Source organism: Aulostomus chinensis, chromosome 3, assembly GCF_037954235.1.
Source record: "Aulostomus chinensis isolate RoL2024-O1b breed Wild chromosome 3, RoL_Achi_v1.0, whole genome shotgun sequence".
NCBI classification, from domain to species: Eukaryota; Metazoa; Chordata; class Actinopteri; order Syngnathiformes; family Aulostomidae; genus Aulostomus; species Aulostomus chinensis.
In genome coordinates, this window is record NC_141322.1 from 29,008,532 (window position 1) to 29,027,994 (window position 19,463).

At 46.2% G+C, this 19,463-nt stretch overlaps 1 protein-coding gene across 1 annotated transcript in view; it reads left to right on the plus strand.

Annotated features, from left to right (window-relative positions):
* The window catches only part of stab1 (stabilin 1), a 57,118-nt gene extending 42,807 nt beyond the window's left edge, over positions 1-14,311 (plus strand). Inside the window, exons 60-71 of the mRNA XM_086200181.1 lie at positions 437-569; positions 699-759; positions 2,360-2,504; positions 3,488-3,621; positions 5,606-5,771; positions 8,305-8,411; positions 9,970-10,089; positions 10,739-10,873; positions 10,969-11,073; positions 12,396-12,545; positions 13,470-13,574; positions 14,042-14,311. Of these exons, the coding sequence (XP_086056307.1) occupies positions 437-569; positions 699-759; positions 2,360-2,504; positions 3,488-3,621; positions 5,606-5,771; positions 8,305-8,411; positions 9,970-10,089; positions 10,739-10,873; positions 10,969-11,073; positions 12,396-12,545; positions 13,470-13,574; positions 14,042-14,110 (1,430 nt within the window). The 3' untranslated portion in view covers positions 14,111-14,311. The remainder of the gene's footprint in view (positions 1-436; positions 570-698; positions 760-2,359; positions 2,505-3,487; positions 3,622-5,605; positions 5,772-8,304; positions 8,412-9,969; positions 10,090-10,738; positions 10,874-10,968; positions 11,074-12,395; positions 12,546-13,469; positions 13,575-14,041) is intronic.
* The last annotated feature ends 5,152 nt before the right edge of the window (positions 14,312-19,463 follow it).

A 19,463-nucleotide genomic window follows, 5' to 3' on the forward strand; every position in this document is an offset into this window, starting at 1 on the left:
GATGCCGCACTGCAGGTCAGACAGGTTGGGAGGGGAACTTTTTAGTAACATCTTCATCCAAGACCCACTGGGATATCCATGCAGCTCCTCAAAAAAGCTCAGTAACACTGCGGTCGATGGCGACGAGGACAGGGAGGGAAGACGCAAGCCAGTGACATCAGAAACTGTGCCAAATACACGTCATCTGCGCTTTTTCCAACATCTTTATTAATTCACCATTTTCAACCTAGCAATTTCCTCGAATGCGATACGATAAAGACGTCGGACATCTCAGTGATCTGCGGTGAGAAACGCGCCGTGCTGTTGTACTGGCAGATGAGGAGAAGGATGTTGAAACATGAGTGATTGTGTGAATTTAATGACTCACATGCCAAAGATCTCTGTTCTGACACGAGGCCACAAAGATCGGGTGACAGATTTGTAACACTGACTGCAGCTCCAGATCTCTGCTCTGAGTACAACGGTGGCTGTCACCAGGACGCCATCTGTAACCAGATGGGACTGCTCGTCAACTGCACCTGCCACAGCAATTACCTAGGAGACGGCTTCAGTTGTGAGCCCCTCAACCGGTGAGCCTGGTCTTTCATTTTCTTTCGCCTGTTCCTGTCTTACCGTTCATTAAAGATAATTTGGTACGTAAGACATACTCAGTCAGAGATGTGACATCAGACCGCTGTTTCTGTCCATCTGCAATCCAGATGTGTCCAAGAGCCAAACGGCGGCTGCAGTGACTTCGCCTCCTGCAAGTTCACCGGGCCAGTGAGTAGAAACCTTCACAGTGCATTTATCATCCCAGTGTGAAGAAAGTGAGTCGTGCAAGGGCATGCTAAATCATATTTGTGCTCTTTTGTTACTCAACATTTATACGAACTCATGTGGTGCCATTTTATTTGGTGACTATTGCATTTAATGGGTTTAATTAGGGCCTGAGCCCAAAAAGGGGGTGAAGACCCTGTTGTGTCTGTTGCGTTTCTTTCTTTCTGTCTTTCTTTCTTTCTCTTCTTTATTATTCCGCCACGTTAGACCTCAATTTGACCCGCTAAACATGTTCAGAAACTCACAAAATTTGGCACACACGTCGGGTCTGGTGAAAAAATTTGATAAAAATGTACAAATTAACCTGCAAAGTGCAAAAATGTGCTCCACAGCGCCACCTAGGCATCTAAAAAGGGGCACCCTTGACCTAAATCCAACAGGAAGGCCAAAATATGCACTTGAAAGTAAAATTTAGCGCCAATCTTGGACTGAACGAACGCTGTCTCCACCTGGGGTGTTAATGGGATCGCCTTCAAACTGTAATACATGACTTATGACACTGTGGTGAACAAAAGTTATGAAAACTTTGTAATAACTCAAACTGTTCGGATTCTGTAAGCCCCGAAAGTTGCTGTGCCACATTGCACCTTACAGTGTAAACCAATGGGGAGGCCGTCTCTGGACATGTACTTTGTGTCAAACAGAGGCTTCTGACGTGTAAACTACAAGTCTGACCATTTTCCGACCCGTATCACCGGATGCGGGACACATTTTCCTGCTAAAATGTGAATTCTAATGTAAGATTTGGCCAAATTCATGGGATTTATGAGGATATTTCACAAGAATGATACTCTAAAATCTTCATCAAACGGACAGGGCACAGGAGGGAAGGGGGGGGGGTTTAAACTCGAGAATGAATGAACGATGAGGACAGAGAACGATGGCCAAGCTGTCGTCTCTGTTGAACACTGACTCCCACCCCATGCACAACACCCTGACAGCACTGGAGAGCTCCTTCAGTGACAAGGTTCCGCTGGTCCTTCCTACCTGCAGCTGTCAGACGGTACCGCAAGCGCTGCTCCGGCTAACCTCCCCTACCAGACCCTGGACAATCTCGTGTGCAACATTTAACACTTGCTGTGCAGTACTTAACATGGTATCGTGCAATATCCATCACAACACTTATGCTGCTAATATTTATTGTAGTTGTTTGTAGTTTACAATAGTGTATTTTAGTGTGTTATAAGTTTTATTGTACTTTATTGTAGTTTCTTCTGTTTATTATTATTTTTCCGCTGCTACTTCATTCATTTTCTGCTGCTGTTACAATGCCAATTTCCCCACTGTGCTCATCTCATCTCATCTCATCTCATCTTTAAGTCAGAGCTGTTAGCCCACGTCTGTAAACATCTACAACGCTGATTGCAGCTTTAATTCTGATCGTAACGGAAGTGTGGCGCTGATGTCCACATCAAACTTAACACACTTCACTATCCGAGCCACGTGAACTTGGACGCACGATTACAGCAGGACAGAGGGAGAAGCCTCTTCCTGGCCAGCTGTTTCCTATTTTGAGCTGATCACGCTAATCTGCTTCCTCCAGAACCAGCGGGAGTGTGAGTGCTTGCCGGGGTACGTGGGTAATGGAGTCCAGTGTCTGGAGAAGGTAGTGCCCCCTGTTGACCGTTGCCTGGAGAGTAATGGATTCTGTGACCCCGTGGCCTCCTGCAAGGACCTGCATTACCATGGTAACACATCCACTTACTTAAAACCAAACGTAATGCACATAATTGTAACAGGCCTGTAATGATCTTTGTTACCATGGTAACAAGTGTGTGATGACTTTTGTCACCATGGTAACACATCTGGACTGACCACTGTTACCATGAGAACAAATCTTGAATGGTCTCTGTTACCATGGCAACACATATGTGTTGTCTTTTACTACCTTGGTAACATATTCACAAGCCCTCATAAGATTTATGTTACCATGGTAACACATTCTCGATTACTTCAGTTACCACAGGAACACATTCTATTGCCATTACCATTGGAAAACATCTATAATAACTTTTGTCACCATGGTAACATATTGGTGCCAGGCTGACTGTGTAACATGTTGGCTCCTCAGTGTCACTCCTTCTGCAGTTGCCATGGCAACTGCTGATCCTTCAGCGGCTGACCTTTATTTTGTTCATACTTCCTCGGCCATGTTGTGGAGGACGCCATTAGTTTCAGCTTTGAAGAGCGCTTGTGTGGGATTGGTAAACAGATGCGAGCACATCAGGTCGCAGGCCAGCACTCGTTAGGGCTCAGGGCTCGTTATGCCTCATCAGACATGAAGCTGGTTGAGGCTCGGAGCCTGTTAGTACCCAGGGATCATTGTGACACCTGCCAGGGGTTCCATAACGGCTGTGAAACTCAGGACGAGTATCGAACCATAACTGACAGGGGCCCTTGGACCTTATTATTGGGGTCATTAGCGATAATTCCATGGGTACTGCAGTTTTGTCCTTCATTGTGCCAGTGAAACAAAACCCCTGACAGCCCCCTATAGACGGTGACAACATGGATCGAAGTGACGTCCATGTTAATCAGGTAATTACTCACATGCACATTCTGCCTCAAATCGGTGCTTTTCATTTTCATTCCCCTGATATTTAATTGTTACAGTGCAGGAGGGACAGTCATTTGATGTTTTGCCGAAGGTAACGTGGTTATTGTGGTTCAGCCAACACAGCTGGAGTGTACCACCTGCGCTCTCCAGAGGGGAAATACAAGATGAATTTCAGTCAGGCTGACGCCGCCTGCCAGGCTGATGGCGCCACGCTGGCCAACCTCAAACAGCTGGGAGATGCACAGCAGGTACTCACCTACAGCAGGGGTTTCCGTAGAGACACCAGGGCAGACCAACACACCTCACTCATCCTCACACCTACGGTACACGTTCATACTGAAGAACATGTTTGTGCTGTGCTGAGCTGTGCGACTGAGACCACCTTGGATGTTTCAGTAAATTCAGCATTTATCGCAGGAGCTTTTCCCTCCTCAGGGCCCGGAGAGTGTGACCACAGCGATCATCGTAACGGCGCTGATACCACGGAAGACGAAGGCGAGATAGGAAATAATACTATTATAATAATAATAATAATAATAGTTCAGAAATTCTACACTCCGCCTCAATCCGCATATTCCACAGTAGGATTCCATTCATTTCTCTCCACAATGAATCTATCCTACCTTTTCTTTTATTTTCTCTGTGCCGTTTAACGGACGGTTGAAAAAACAAAAACCAAAACAAAATCTAAAGCCAAACTGTTGCATTGGGTTTCAACTCCCTCTGTGATTGTGAATACAGGCACGTTCATTTTCCCTCGATCCTGCTGTCTGAAACATTCACAAGACCAGATACTCCAACAAACGCATCACTTCCTCCTGTAGAGCTCATGTTTGTTGAAGCTACAATGTTGAGATTGCAGAAACAGACTAACATGTGATTCAGCCTGATACGGTACGTGTGCAACCCGTGTGTGTGTGTGTGTGTGTGTGTGTTTGTTTGTTTGTTTGTTTGTGCACATTGTTCTTTTTTGCTTGAGCTGACCCTTCTGTATCTTGCGGGTTCACTAACTGGAGCTTCTGAGGCTTCCAGAACAGACTGAAGGGTGTTGATCGGTGCGACGTGTCCTCTGAGGTGTTTCAGCTCAGCTTCAGTACTGGTAGCAGCTGTTCACGCAAGCGCGTCTTGCCAAACATGCAGAGCACCCAGGCAGTCTGCAGGCGGGCTGAAGGCTCAGCCGCCGGGATGAAAAGGAGGAACTGGCTTCCTCAAACTAAATCTTATTTGGCCTTGCCACTCTGAACTTCTATTAGTTCCATCTGCATATTCTCGGGAGTTTTATCCACATCAGCAGAAAACACATTAGTGAGCAGTTGATTTTTTTTGGCTCCCAAAACTGGCATCAAACAGATCGCCTTCCAAATTCACTACAAAGAGGGTTCCGTTTTTTTTGGCAAGATCTGTGTCTGAGACATGTAGAGAATGTTTTGGTGAGTTTGACTGGACTGAAAGTGGCACAAGTGTCTTTGAGCCTGCGTGAATGTCAATTGCAACAGTTTGTTTTCGGAAGACTTTCCCAGCACACATCTGTGATCGCACCGCCACATCCGTGTGTTTAGTGTGTTCAGATTGACTGTTGACTCACGTGAACAAACTATGAATACCACGTTGTGGTTGTACGCCTCTGTCATGGTGACCTTGAGCTTTCATCAAAAAATATTTCGAGGTTTTCAGCGACTCCCATGGGGATCAGTATGGCAAAATTAAAAAAAAAAAAAAATTACCTCCAGTCCAGGCGTTTGTGAGAAACGATGCTAACTAGAACGGGACAGACATGTCCTTGTCCTTGGACCCTTGACTTTCAAAAACTTTTCAGTGCAACCATTTTGAAGCCACTGGCGAGGGACTTTTCATTGTCCTCCATTTCTTTCACTGTCCTGACAGAAACAAGAACTCTCGCATCAAGGAGAAGTTCAGTGAGGCCGGGAATGCATTCACAGATCCCAACTTCCTGAATCAGTAACTGCAAAACTAAGCAATATCAGAACACAAAGGACACGTCTGTCCAGCTGTCATGAGATAGACAAGCTAATCTCGAAGAAGACGTCCTCTGCCCTCGATGGTCTATGCGAGATGAGCCAGGAGTTTGGGCAGAACTCACAGCAGACCTCGGTCTCTCTAGGAACACACACGACTTGCTTCCTCCCCCCAGTAAATGAACAGGGTTTTCTTGTGGGGGGCCGGGGACCTGTGAGTTATTTACCTGCTGTTATTGCTCTCCAATCCCGACAGATGGGGATGCATATGTGTGTGGCCGGCTGGATGTCGGGGGGGAAGGTGGGATACCCGACGCGCTTCCCCTCTTCCAAGTGTGGAGAGAACCATGTGGGCGTGGTTCTCTATAAAGACCCTGTGGACCAGAGCAGCAAGTACGATGCCTACTGCTACAGGCTCAAAGGTTAGTCCTTCAACCCACGGAGCCCTGGAGAGGCCGTAGAGAGCAGGAAAAAGATATGATTTATCCCTTAATTTAATCAGTCACCAGCTGAGTAAAAAAAATATATATATAGAATAACATCTAGAGATAAAGTTACTTTTAATGGCGTCTAAAAATGATTCCTTACCTCTAAATACAAGTACTTTACACTTGTGATTAAATGGTATACTCACACTGTTATAGAAGGGCTTCAACAACAAAACAAAAAAAGTGATTTCTTTTTGCCGTGGAGAAGAAACCTCTCCGCTTGGGTCTGTTCTACGGCTGTCTGAGGACCTGTAAACTCGGCCTGAGACGGTGACCCAGTGATTGGCACAGGAGGCAGGACTTGATTGCCAGGACTCTTTTGGCATCGCTGAGCATTGATCATAAACTCGCTTCCGTCTCATTTGTGTTTTAGCCAACTTCTCCCTTCCAAATTCCTCCACAAGGTCCAATCCCCACTTGGTCACATTTACATCGTCCATCGTGTTTCTATGGAGGATCACGCTGTCGGTGGGGGTTAAACCCGACTATCTCGGGGGTTACCTCCCTGGCTGATAACATGAACCACCGCAATCCTTCCTGCTAACACCAACTCGGTGCAAAAAGCACGCAGCAGTGACTCAAGTATTTCATTAAAATGCTCTCGTGGTCCCTGACTTTGTGCAGAAATCCATAAACGATTCTTGACTCTCAAAAAAACCATCAGCACCGCTAATTCTGGTAACGCAGGCAGACAGGTGCGTCTCCTCCATCTGTCTAAGTGAATACAAACTCTAGGAACTCACCTCCAGACTCGCAGCAGTTTACACTGCACTACAAAAACAGAAAATCAGTGAATCTCAGGGGAGCGATGCTGCCGCGCCCTAACATGAGAAAACTGATGTGGCTCCAAAATAGTTCGACACTCCTAGCTTCCGTTGGTCAAACCAGAGGGGTCTACTACGAAGCGAGATGAGTGGGTTAGCGAGGTATGTGGAGACTAAAGCCAGGGTTTCCGATGTCACGAAGGTGGCTCTCTTTCACCTGGCTAGATCACCATGGTAACTGGCGCAGCAAACGTGACCTGGTCAGGTTACATTCCAAGTTTCGGCTTAAATCGGCTACAAAAAAGCGCTGCCCTCTCACTGACCACCTCTTTTTGAATAATCCAGTGGATCTCGGTGCAAGGCTCTCTTCAGAGGGAGAGAGAGCATTCAGGGACCGGAGTGGTCCGCTATCTTTTCCTGACGTCATTCCCTATGAACGCTACAGATTCTCAGCTGAGGGAATACGTTATTAATGGAAGCTTCTGGAGCAGCCGTATGTGAGGAACTCCACAAAAGGGAGCCACGCACTCACAGCAGCACAAACTGCGCATATCGTCGCGGGTTTTTGCCACGGGAGCCCGCATGCATTCAGTTGGTGATGCAGGAAATCTGAGCGAGATTCCTGCATTGCCGCGCTACTCGCCACGTTGTACTTGCTCTCACCGAACTACTGAGTATGTTTGAAGTCCCTGGCCATTTGCCCACAACGGCTGTAAAAGAGGCCTTCGATAAAATCACAGGTAACATACATTTATCGTTCACTATATTAATAATCTGTATGATCTGCAATTTTCTGCCAGTGTTCCTCCCTCGCCTTATTTGCAGCAACTGTGTTGCTTTTTGCTGTCATTATTGTTTGATAGTGTTCATAACCCTCCATTGTAGTCACTTGTTCCTCTTGACTGAAGCGGGTCCATTTCCAAAGAGTCAAATGAACGCGTTAAACGCCCCTTTTTATTGGACGCGCACAGAGCTTGAAGCAGAAACCCTGAATTGACAAAGAAAGATCGCATCCACCGTCGTGATTCCAACCATCACTGATGGCGAGTTTGGGGTTTGTCGAGCTGGCTCATTGAAAGAAAGCCTGGCTATGATGAACTTGCTCCCAGTCCACCCCTCAGGTCTTCTGCTCCAACCAGGATTCTCAGCCAGGTGCTTTCAATTAGGTCATATTTGAAAAAAAAAGAATCAAATATCTGCAAATAACTCAGGAAATTCCCCAACGAACTCGCCGTCTAGGTGACACACATTTCAACCTCATCACTGATAATATCCCTCCGCTTAGACCTCCTCGGAAACACCTGCAATCAGCAGCACCTGGAGAAGGATAATGGACTAACAAGCGACGGCGGGTTCCTCATGGCTCACTCAGAACCATAACAGTCAACAGAATGTGGCAACAATCCGTTGTGTCACTGTACAGATGTTGTAGTTGCTAGTCGGTGAGTAAAGGACTAGTTAGTAACACGAGATACGTAAATAAGCCCTGGTACAAAAACAATGTCGCAACCGTTTCGGCTTAGTTTGGGTTGCTGATGAATGACAACAAAAACAACCAAAAAAAAACAACAAAAAAAAGACACTATATAAAACCCAAAAAACCCTCAGGCAGCCCTGGCTTGTGCTCCTACTGATGTTAGTGTGTGCGTGTGTGTGTGTGTGTGTGTGTGTGTGTGTGTGTGTGTGTGTGTGTGTGTGTGTAGATGTTTCCTGTGAGTGTCCTGCTGACTATGTTGGTGACGGTGACTACTGTAACGGCGTCCTGACCAGTGTCCTCGCCACAACCAGAAACTTCTCCATATTTTACAAGGTGAGTCTAACAGTTGGACCATTTAAGGAGGATTCTCTGTACAACTGGCTACATATATATATATGGTGTATATATATATATGGTATATATATATATATACACCATATATATATATATATATATATATATATATATATATATATATATATATATATATATGGTGTATATATATATATATGGTGTATATATATGGTATATATATATATATATATATATATATATGGTGTGTATATATATATATGGTGTATATATATATATATATATATGGTGTGTGTGTGTGTATATATATATATATATATATATGGTATATATATGGTATATATATATATGGTGTGTGTGTATATATATATGTATATATATGGTATATATATATGGTGTATATATATATATGGTGTGTATATATATGGTATATATATATGTATGTATATACACATGGTACGTTTATAGTATACATGGTATTTATGGTACATATATGTTATAAGGGCTGCACGGTGGTGCAGTGGTCAGCACTGTGGCCTCACAGCAAGAAGGTTCAGGGTTCGAGTCCCGGCTCGGGCGCAGGATCTTTCTGTGTGAGTCTCCATGTTCTCCCTGTGTCTGCGTGGGTTCTCTCTGGTACTCCAGCTTCCTCCCACAGTCCAAAGACATGCAATTTGGGGACGAGGCTGATTGATTCTCTAAATTGACTGTAGGTGTGAGTGTGAATGGTTGTTCGTCTCTGTGTGTTGGCCCTGCGATGGACTGGCGACCTGTCTCGCCTGTTGATGCTGGTGCCGCGACCTTTACTAGTAAGGAATAAGCGGAAGACGACGATGGACGATGGATGGATATGTTATAAGGTGAAGCTCGACCATTAGCTACTAGCTGGAAGGTTTCGAGAATAAGTTAACGAAGTAGCGCTTCCGGTTCCCTCGTCTCAAATTCAGTGGGTTTCGGATTTTTACTTTCACAGTTGTTCTGTGACATTTTGAAGATTTTATGTGTCTCTAAAAAGTCGGCTACTAGCAAGTCTGTCAGTGGGACTGCAGAGGACTTTGATTACATTAAACTTAATCCAACCAAAGTGAGCAGGAGCGCGAAGCTAGTTACAGTGTGGCGCAGTCATAGCCGAACTCTAGCTTTCTACGTCTACAGATGGCATTTAGGCTTCAAAACTCCTAAAAGTGGTGTTCATCAGGGTGGACAAAAACATCTCGCAACCCTTCGTTTATTTCCTGCAGCAATTCAAACTCTCCATCGGCCTCTGGTCGCAGTAGCCCGTGGTGACGCTCTGGCCTGGGTGGCCTACAAAAATACCTCCTCCTTGCAGCGATCCGATGGACCTGCTCAACCAGACTGTGTGGTCCCAGTCGTTCAATATCAAAAATCTGTGACTCTCTGATCTCTCAAAATGAACTCCAACAAAAGGACGGCGAGTACACAAAACACACTTACCCCGTAGAGCAGCTATTAATTTTTGGAAGCTAATTTCTTCGCAGCCGTGTATGAGGTGAGTGTGTGGTGTTTGGGGGCCTTTTGACACAGTAGGACCACTGACGTCTCTCTTCTTTGTCTGTAGTTCCTGATGGACTACAGTGGCTCTTCCTCGGAGGGAAGACAGCTCATGGAATTTTTATCTCACCGGAAGTCTGAGGTTACCCTCTTTGTTCCTCACGATGCCGGTTTCAGCAGGAACCAGGTGATGTACATCCTCCTTTACTAATGGTCTGATAACGCACCAACCCCACGTGGATTTTTACTTCAGTGTTCTTCCTTTGTTTCATTGTGTTTTTAAACTTGTGAGTAAAGGACAAAAACAAAGAACGTGAATTACAGTGTTCAGAGGTTTTCCTGGAAGCCCCTGGGATCATAAATGTTACTTGATAACAGACCCTCAAACACAAAGGTCCTTCCTAAGGCGTTTATAGCTGTCAGATTTTTGCAAAGAGGGGACAAAATCCCACAAACGACTGTACTCAGCATACGTTTAGCTATTCTGCACAGGTTTTTAGGTTGTTGTTGGGTTTTTTTTTTTTCTGTAAACGAATGTTATATTCTTTCATTTCTATTCACGGAGCATCCCCAGAAAGTGTTCTGAGACCCCCTGGAGAGGCCCCCCTTTGAAAACTAAAACATATTAACCTTCACGTAATAGTAGCTAATTAGGTTTTTAACCTTTGGAATGGAATTAGTTAATTTAGAATACCAGCGGGTTCCAATAAAACTCTGTGTGTGTGTGTGTGTGTGTGTGTGTGTGTGTGTGTGTGTGTGTCTGTGTGTGTGTGTGTGTGTGTGTGTGTGTGTGTGTGTGTGTGTGTGTGTGTGTGTGTGTGTGTGTGTGTGTGTAGATTCTATCTGGCAGAGATCTTGAGTATCACATCTCAACCAATCATGGCAGACGGCCGTTTAAGGAACTCAGACACCAGGAAGTCATTAAATCCAAGCTTGGGTTCGACCTGACTGTTACCTACGGCAACAACGCGGTCAGGACCACGCATGTTCAACTCACAGGTCCATTCATCCAAACACAACAGCATAAAGACAATTGTTTGTGGTTCTTTCCTACCGGGCCTCTCAGAGCTACAAACTGGTGAACCAGCATCTGCTGCTGGAGTGGGACATTCCTGCTGTCAACGGGATCATCCATGTCATCGAGGCGCCGCTGACAGCGCCACCCACGCCGGTGAGTCAAGAACCAACCAGATACACAGATAAATGGTGGGGAAAAAAAAAAAACTTTCAAATATGGTTTGGCCATTATTGCTCGCTCCTGCTGGCAAAACTACTTTAAATTTCACTCTCATAATTTCCTATTTTAATGTACTGAGCGTGAAATGCAGCCACCATAAATCCAGCAATTTCTCTCTTTTATTCTGTTAATGAACGAGCTTCCACATTAATTTCCCACCTTGTTTTTTTTTTTTTTTTGCTTTTTGGGTTTGTTTTTTTTCTCGCAAACTTGATAAAAAGATATTAAAGATTGTGGTGAAAACCTCTTCTCCTCAGTGTTTGTCCGGAGCTTTCCAGCGTTAAGATGAAATATTTACTGTGACTTGAACTACCAAAGTTGTGGCTGCAGCCACGACAGCCGTTCCTCTCTGGTCTGCAGCGCTGCCTAACAGGACGTTCTCTCTGTTGTTGCTAGGCAACAGTTACAGTTGTGGGCAGAGAGCAGATGGTTTTGTTTAGTTTCTTGGAACATTTTTTTTTTTTTTTTTTTTTTGAGGAAATTAAGAGTGTTAAATATTTTCACCCTGATCACAACTCCAACCAGTATTCCGGACGTAGACCTTCATCAAGCCCCAAGTGCCGCTCTGTGAATCTTGTGACCACATGAATGTGAGTTCAGGTCACAGAAGCTCCGCCCCTCGCTGTGGTAGACAGAAGGGTGACGATTTGAATATTCAAGATGTGCTGATTCTGCCATCAGTGTTCAAACACTCACATGGACAGAGATTGAGTTAAAACTCTGAAAACTCGCCGAAACCTCAGGCGCAAGGTCAGTTTTTTTTTTTTTTTTTTTGCAGCAGACTTTAACTTGAGGAGTAGCCGACAGACACGTTTGTCTTACAGCAACTGAAAACTTGAGTGGGTGTCTGTGGTCACGCCTACGTTTAGCAACATCAGAGCTTCTCTACCTGGTAAACGGACACATTTTCATGGTTTCGTTAACAGATTTCGCTTCCCGGAAAACAAAATGGCTGCCAGGTCCTTCGCTCAAACGAGGAAGAGAGGAAGTTTGGATCTACAACGCCATTCACTCATTTTAATTGATCGAATTCCTCCTCTCATGAAATTAATCAGAAAAATAAATCTGGTGGCGATAACAGCGCCGAGTCATGTATCCATGGCTACACTGCAGCATCGAGTAGCTGTTGCCATGGATATAAGGGCTGGACAGAACAAGACTGTGTGTGACTAGTGAGGATTAAAAGATTTAATGTGATGTCCTCGCGCACATCATCATTTTGTGTGTGTTTGTGTGTGTGTTTGTCATACCACCAGGTCTCCCCTCATGCTTCCCATGGCCACGCCCATTCAAGCGGCACAGTTTCCGCCATCTTGGTGTCCTTGATTTTGGCTTGTGTGTTGGCCGGACTCGGCTACTACGTCTTCAAAAACAAGACCAACCCCTTCCGCTTCCAGTACTTCAGAGTGAGACACACGCACGTTCACTCACACACACTCACACACATTTATGTGTTTCCGAACCCTCTAACCTGCACCATCACCCCTGGCCATCGAAAACTTTCAGTGTGTCCCAAATCCCATACTTCCATACTGCATGCTTCAGATATTCAAATAGAGTGTACTCAGCATCCAATGTACTCAATAGCGCAGTGAGCGCGTTTCGAGGGTGCAGTGCTGTCCCAAATGTGCAGCGCACTCACCGGAAATGATGACGCGATGTCTTCTTCTTCTTCTACGCCGATTTGTGACCGGCTAGCACCGCATCAGCATCAGCTAGTTACCGCCACCTTTTGCCTGCGCTTGTTTGTCGATTTGTGAAGCAGTAAAACAGCAAAATGAAGGGTCATCGTGCGTTGTTACGCCACAAGCGGCGCCGACAACGCGACGTCCTCCAGCTGTTGGCTGAAGGTCAACGGTATGTAGAGTTTATTTGTGGGATCTATTTAGAGGAACATTTTGGTGACAAGTCATTTTATTTTTTTCAAACCCGCGCCCACACAGAATTTCAAACCACCAGCCAAGAATTCCAACCTGCATTCTATCGAATGACCAACAGAGGGAGGGTACGGATTGGTGGTTACCACAGCAACCTGCCTGTGTCTGTCAGGCCATCCCCTAACTCTGCTGAGACTACCTGTTCTTTAATGATTGTTCTTTAAAAGCTAGCAGGTCACTCAGAACCGAATGACTTCAGAGACTGAACCGACTGGTTGACGCAGCCTGAGAGCGCCGTCTGTCTCTGGCCCCGCTCAGATGTGTCCGCTGGGACTTGTCGGGATTGTTCCGTTTTCTAAAAACCATCAGATGTCGGTGATTCAGCCGCTGGTGGTTCACTGTTCAGCCTGCTAACAGCCAACTGTCCTTCCTGTGGTTCCTCCTCCACGACAGAACGAGGGTGAGGACGGATCAGGAGGCGGGAGAACCAAACCCACGCTGGTCTCTATCCCCAACCCCTTGTACAGCGGCTCCAGAGCCTTCACCGAGCCGTTTGGGGTGAGTCGACCGAATCTTTACTTCAGCTGCAGAGAGATTCTGGTTTTAGGTCCCAAAAACAACAAAACCGAGCGAGCTGACGATTGTTGCCGTTCAGCCTGTGAGAGCCTTGGTGTGTTTGGATCGTAGCAAACTGCTGCTTGTTTGAGAAGGTGGGTAGGTTTCCTGTCCCAGTCGATGGCTCTCTATAATCCAGTCCTCCCTGGTAGCTGCCCTTGTTGCCCTGCTGATGTCATGAGCTGGCTCAGTGGTGTATGGGTGGGGGGGCCGGAGGGGTCTGGCAGCTGTGAAACCAGGCTGCTTAATTAAACCCAGGAGACAGGCCATTACCAAAGGAAGGTTTATCAGATCAAATTCCAGTCTGTCTTCACTGTCTCAGAGGCTGTTACACCTGGAGGGTGTCAGGTTTCAGGCCGATCAGGTGATCAGAGTCTCTCTCTCTCTTTGTCTCTCTCTCGCCCCCGCAGGCCGACAGTCAGGAGGCGGAGCCAGCAGAACCAGAGGAACCTCCAAAGATTCTGGACCTGGACCAGTAGAACCAAATAAAAACTGGAGCTATTTCCATACCACAACAAACTGGTGAATGTATCATGCTAAAGCTTTTTAATCAGTTCATCTGTGTCCAAAGAATGATTTCATGTTGTCAACGTCAGACGCTCTGGGAGGCGAAGCGCATGACATTAAAGCTGCTCTGCTCCGGTGTCGTCGCCGATGGCTCAGCTCACTCTGTGTACTGTGACTGCTGGTTGTGAAGGAACCGTTTCCTGTTGTTATAGTTAGATTTGGTTTTAGGTCACATCGTGTTTGGCTCAGCCTCGACGTTTCCAGCAGCAGCAGCAGCAGCAGCAGCAGCTGAAAGCTCACAGTTCACCGCCGCACCAGAGATGAGCTGGTGAAGGAAGCAGAGGGAGTCACATGTTTCTCCCGAGAGGTGGTGGAGACCAAACAAGAGCTAAATGTAGAGGCGTTACTGGTCACATTGAAAATGTCTTGTGTTTATCAAGCACTGGCAGCTTCCCACTTCCAGGTTTTGTTTTTGTTTTGGGGTGTTTCTTTTTGTCCTCGCTTGACATTGTGGTGAATCTAGGATTCAGAAAACCAAGCAAAACATCCATGAACAGAGTCCAAGTCACTGTCCAGTAGATATACCACGCGCTCTTCACCTCTTCAGGCGTGTGCTCAGTCCTACACAAACCCTGCTCATCATTGATTACTTAATCATTGATGAGCCTTACTGGTCACCTACTGGTGACATGTTCTCACCACAAACGAACTCTGTGGTATAGTTTGACCCTCTGACTGCCACAACTACTCCTTACTTTAGTCTTTTGGATAACATTGTTTTCAATGTCACTAAATACGTCTATGACCCTTTCCTTTTAAATTGTTTCCAACAAAATGGAGGGAAAGCCTCTGTGACCAAAATCCTTTTACTCTGACAAAAAAAACAACAACCACTTCATCCTCTGAACTGGCGCGGCTGCGTTTCCAGCAAAATTTTTAAAAAGTGCCACAAAATGAAGCGATCGTTGCAGGTGTGGACAATGACGGCGTCTGATTGTGCTGAGCTGGGCAGGAATCAGAGAAGCCTCGTGTGATTTCCTCCGCACGCCTCTGACATCAGTGTTGCCGCCAACCTCCATGAACCTCGCGGATGAGTCGTGATCTGATTGGGGATGACAGAACGCACGGAAAAAAGGTGGCTGGGACGTGTTTTGTCTTTCATTGCGTGCACCAACAAGAGAGGAAACAAGATCCACCTTGAGTCACTGTCACCCTAACAATCGGAAACTCGCTTTGCACGTTGGGAGTCTCTTATTTCATCCGTCTGAGTGTAAAGGGGCCGACTGTGCCAAACCAGGTCCTGGGTGTGAGCAGGTCAGTGAGACCTGCTCAGTGTAAATGGTTGCCCTGGGTGACAAATGTCAGGAGGTCATCACATCTCCTCCCTCGCTGACACATCCAGAATTGATGAAATGCTGAATGAAATGAAATGAACACGGCGGCACCGGCGTGAGTACCGGTCGTTACGCCATGTCATGTCAACTACATGCCCCGCCCCTGTATCAAGTGCAGTGGCTGTTGTTTGAGGGCGGGGTCATGGGCGTCTCCGACCTCCAGAGCGACGCAGAATCCCGACTGTCATCTCAGACGCCCCTGGGCCTCATTCAGGCTCAGCCCTGCACCTCCTCCAGGCAGCAGCCGAGCTCGCAGCAAGTTGGACATCAATCAGACTGACAGTTGTTGAGATAATCAAGTCACACATAAACAGAAAGTGATTAGTTGCATGTGTTGGATACGACCTGCGTTCAAAAGGCGCCGCACAATGCAATCACACCCAGAACAAACTTTTCAGTGGACGCCTTCACATTCCGCATCCCACTGAGAGTTGCTTCTCCTCTGTTTTATGACCCTTGAACGCCCTGATGAGATAATCAGAGAATGGCCATAAATATTCACTTTATGACCAGAAGCATGTGGACAGCCCTCCACATTCACCAATCTTCTCTTAGTGGGGGTTTGCTTTTCCTCAGCCCTACACCGTAAATGAATGTTGCCATGAGTGCACGGGCGACCATTTCTTCCTGTTTGAATACAGATTTGCACACATTAGCCTGAGGAGGGAGTCCTCATTGAGACGATGCTGGGCAGCCAGCGGGGAGGAAGTTCAGCAACGGTGATATAAATAATAAATGAACTATATCCCACTTGCAGGAACTCACATCTCATCAAGAGGTTCATTGCTCCGCTGTTCTGCTCCGTAGACCAGGAGCGAGGCCCAGCTAGCAATGCGAGTAGCCGGCGCACTAGCTGCAGCCAGCGCAGCATCCAAAATCCAAACGGCGCCACCTTAGCAAGTTATTCAGAAATACATCACTATCTCAGATGCCTCTTGTAGTGGTTAAACGTGACATACACAGATATTTGTTTTAGGAGAAACCAAAAACCTCATATAGCTACTCCCTGCTAGCATATTCTGCTAGCATCATCATGTCTATCCAAAGTTTATCCAAAGTGAGGACTTGAAGCCAGAGAACAGCCATGTGGTTTCTTCTTAACGAGAAACTACAGCAAGAAGACACATTTCTCAACTGTCCTAATTTTATATTAAACGTTCCCTGGATTTAGTGGGAAGAACACTGGAGGCTCGTCCCACGTGAAGAGACACCCTCGACAATCAATGCTGCCGAACAGAAGCTCTGTCCATCAGCTTTCACCGCTACTGTGCCGCCATTATAGTTTTCGAGCCGTTAGCCCTGGTTTAACGGCGTCATCACATCCAAGGATAATGATTGGCTAGCTGGGATTCCAAAAGGGACAAAAGCTCCGGTTTCTTAAACTCAAAAATTCAGGAGCAGCAGTCGGGCTTTAACACACTGTTTTCCCAGTTTGACGTGAACTGGCCTCATCCAACACCTCTGGCCTTTTCTGGAGCGCCGCGTAATTACGAAGTATTTTCATTGTAAGGATATTCTATTGTTTATCCTGGTTATAATCCACGCAGTCGCCGGGATATTCCTGTTTGGTTCAAAGTAATCGACCAATCGTGTTTCAAACTACGGAGAGATTGACGGATAATAATGAGCAACTTCCCCCCGCGGTGCAGTGATTAGTATCAATAATATAATAGATGCTACACCTGATGGGCTCAGTGGTTTTCTTAAGAAAGAGAAATATCTCAGTTGGTTTTATGCTATTAATGACTCATCGTCGTCGTCGTCGTCGTCATCATCATCATCATCTGACCTTGCTGCTGTTTCAGTCCAAACACATGATGTCATGCACGGGTGGCTTCCTTGCTCAACACATTCGCCTCATGTTTGATGTTTCTCTCCCTTATTAGCAGTTTCTTTCCTTTCTCTTCTTCTCCTTCTTCGCTTTGGTTCCAGTTTTCACACAGTTAAAGAGATCATCGTTATTCTGCTGGCTTGCACCAAAAACCCCTACATGCTTTCTTTCTCTGTAGACCTTCACTTTAAATAGCTTCCCTCCCCGCCGCTGACAATCAAGACCCACAAAAACTGGACCTCCCCCCCTCTGCTGTCTGGCTATGACAGTTAGTGACCCGTCAGATTAGAACAGAATCTACGGCGACGTAAACCGTTCCAAAATGGAGAGCGAGCAGACGTGGAAGCTGTTCCGGCTTCCTTCTGCCTGCTGAGCTCCCTTCCCCCAACACACAAAGACTTGAGAGGCAGAGCAGCTTGGAAATGGTTTTGCCTGAGAGTCGACGCCGCAGAGAGAAAAAAAATGGGGGGGAAGTGAAGACCAGAGACCCTGACCTCCACAGCTGCCTGCTGGCTAGCTGTTAGCAGCCGCCGCAGACCTCATTAAACTGGAGTTGCTGCTTCACAACCTGCTGTCTGACGTCCTTGTTTGACACCATCTTGTGCTGATGCTTCATCCACGTTTACAGGCACTTCACCCAGAACAACAACCTGTTTTATGACCGAGCTTGTGGTCAGAGTTGGCAAAATGCAAATTAGGACAGGTGGAGTCTTCTGATTTTCCAAGTTTCCAAAGCATTTTTGCAATGTGTACATCAGTCAAACCGCTTGACAAACTCAACTCTGGAGGAGGCGGTGTTGGCATGGCCATGGACTCCAACAGCAGAAGGAACAGCCTTGTGGAATATGGCCGACATTCACGCCGCAGGCAAACGGAATCCAAATCTGGAGTTTTTGGTTATTGATGGTACTGGAATTCACGCAACTTTGATGTCACTCTGTAACAAATTCACTTGATGAAACCAAACTCAGAAAGACAGTTTCAATGAAGGCTTTTTGGTGGAGGGACGGCGAGGTGTTAGACCTCGTCGGTCTTCAGGGTGATACTTCAATACAAGTACAACGAAGGCTCATATGTCAACATATATTTCTCCTTTCTTTAGTGTTTTTTGGTGGTTCGCAAACCAGCTTGTATGTGCGCTACCACCAAGCGGAACGTGTACAAGACACGGTGCTGTGTGTGATTTAAATTGTCACTGTTTGTCGGTGTGTGCGTGCTCATCACTTGATGACCCTGACCAGTTCACACTGGAATCTGACATCTAAGCGGTAAACGTGAACAGCCACACAGTCAGCCAGGAGGGTGAGACTCCCGGCTGCTTTAGCGGGTTTCACTGTAACCATCAAGTCAAAGGAAGGAGGAAACTCTCCATCTGAGACCAGAACCGCGTTCTTGTAGCTTTAAAACCCATCTGCACGACCTGAAAATGAGACACGTTATCGCTTTCGTTGGCCATTACGTACCAGCTTGCCAAGCTAATACATGAGCTGAACTCTCACTGGACAAGTAGAATCTCTAACAGACAACTTTACTTTTAAAATACCTCAAATCAGAAAGCAGAAGTAAAGGTGAGGTAAAGCATCTGCGTGTGTCAGTCTTTTTTTGGAGTAACCGTGCCAGTGTCTAGAGAACATTGTACCCCCCCCCCATCACACACACACACACACACACACACACACACACACACACACACACACACACACACACACACACACACACACACACACAGACTAAAGAGCCCCTCTGTTGGCTCTGATGTGTCATTCTCCACTTGCTCCACCTCTCACAGTAGTCTCACAGCTCTGAAACAACAGCCGCTTTAAACAAGAAAATCACCGCCAGGCCAACCAGGGCCTCTGTCCAACCCCTCCGCCACGACAACCCCGATGCTACAAGGGTATGTGCTGCCGCTCCGTCACATGGGCCATCTGATTGATCTGACAAATCAGCCAACTGTCCATCTTTTGCTCAGTAAAGCTGAGTTGTTGAGTGTTTAAATCAGCTCCTCTCTATATTAAAATTGGTGTAACAAAAAAAAAAGAAAAAGTCGAGAACGTGTCATTTCGGACTGGCAACCATTCCTCATACCAAGAAAATCAC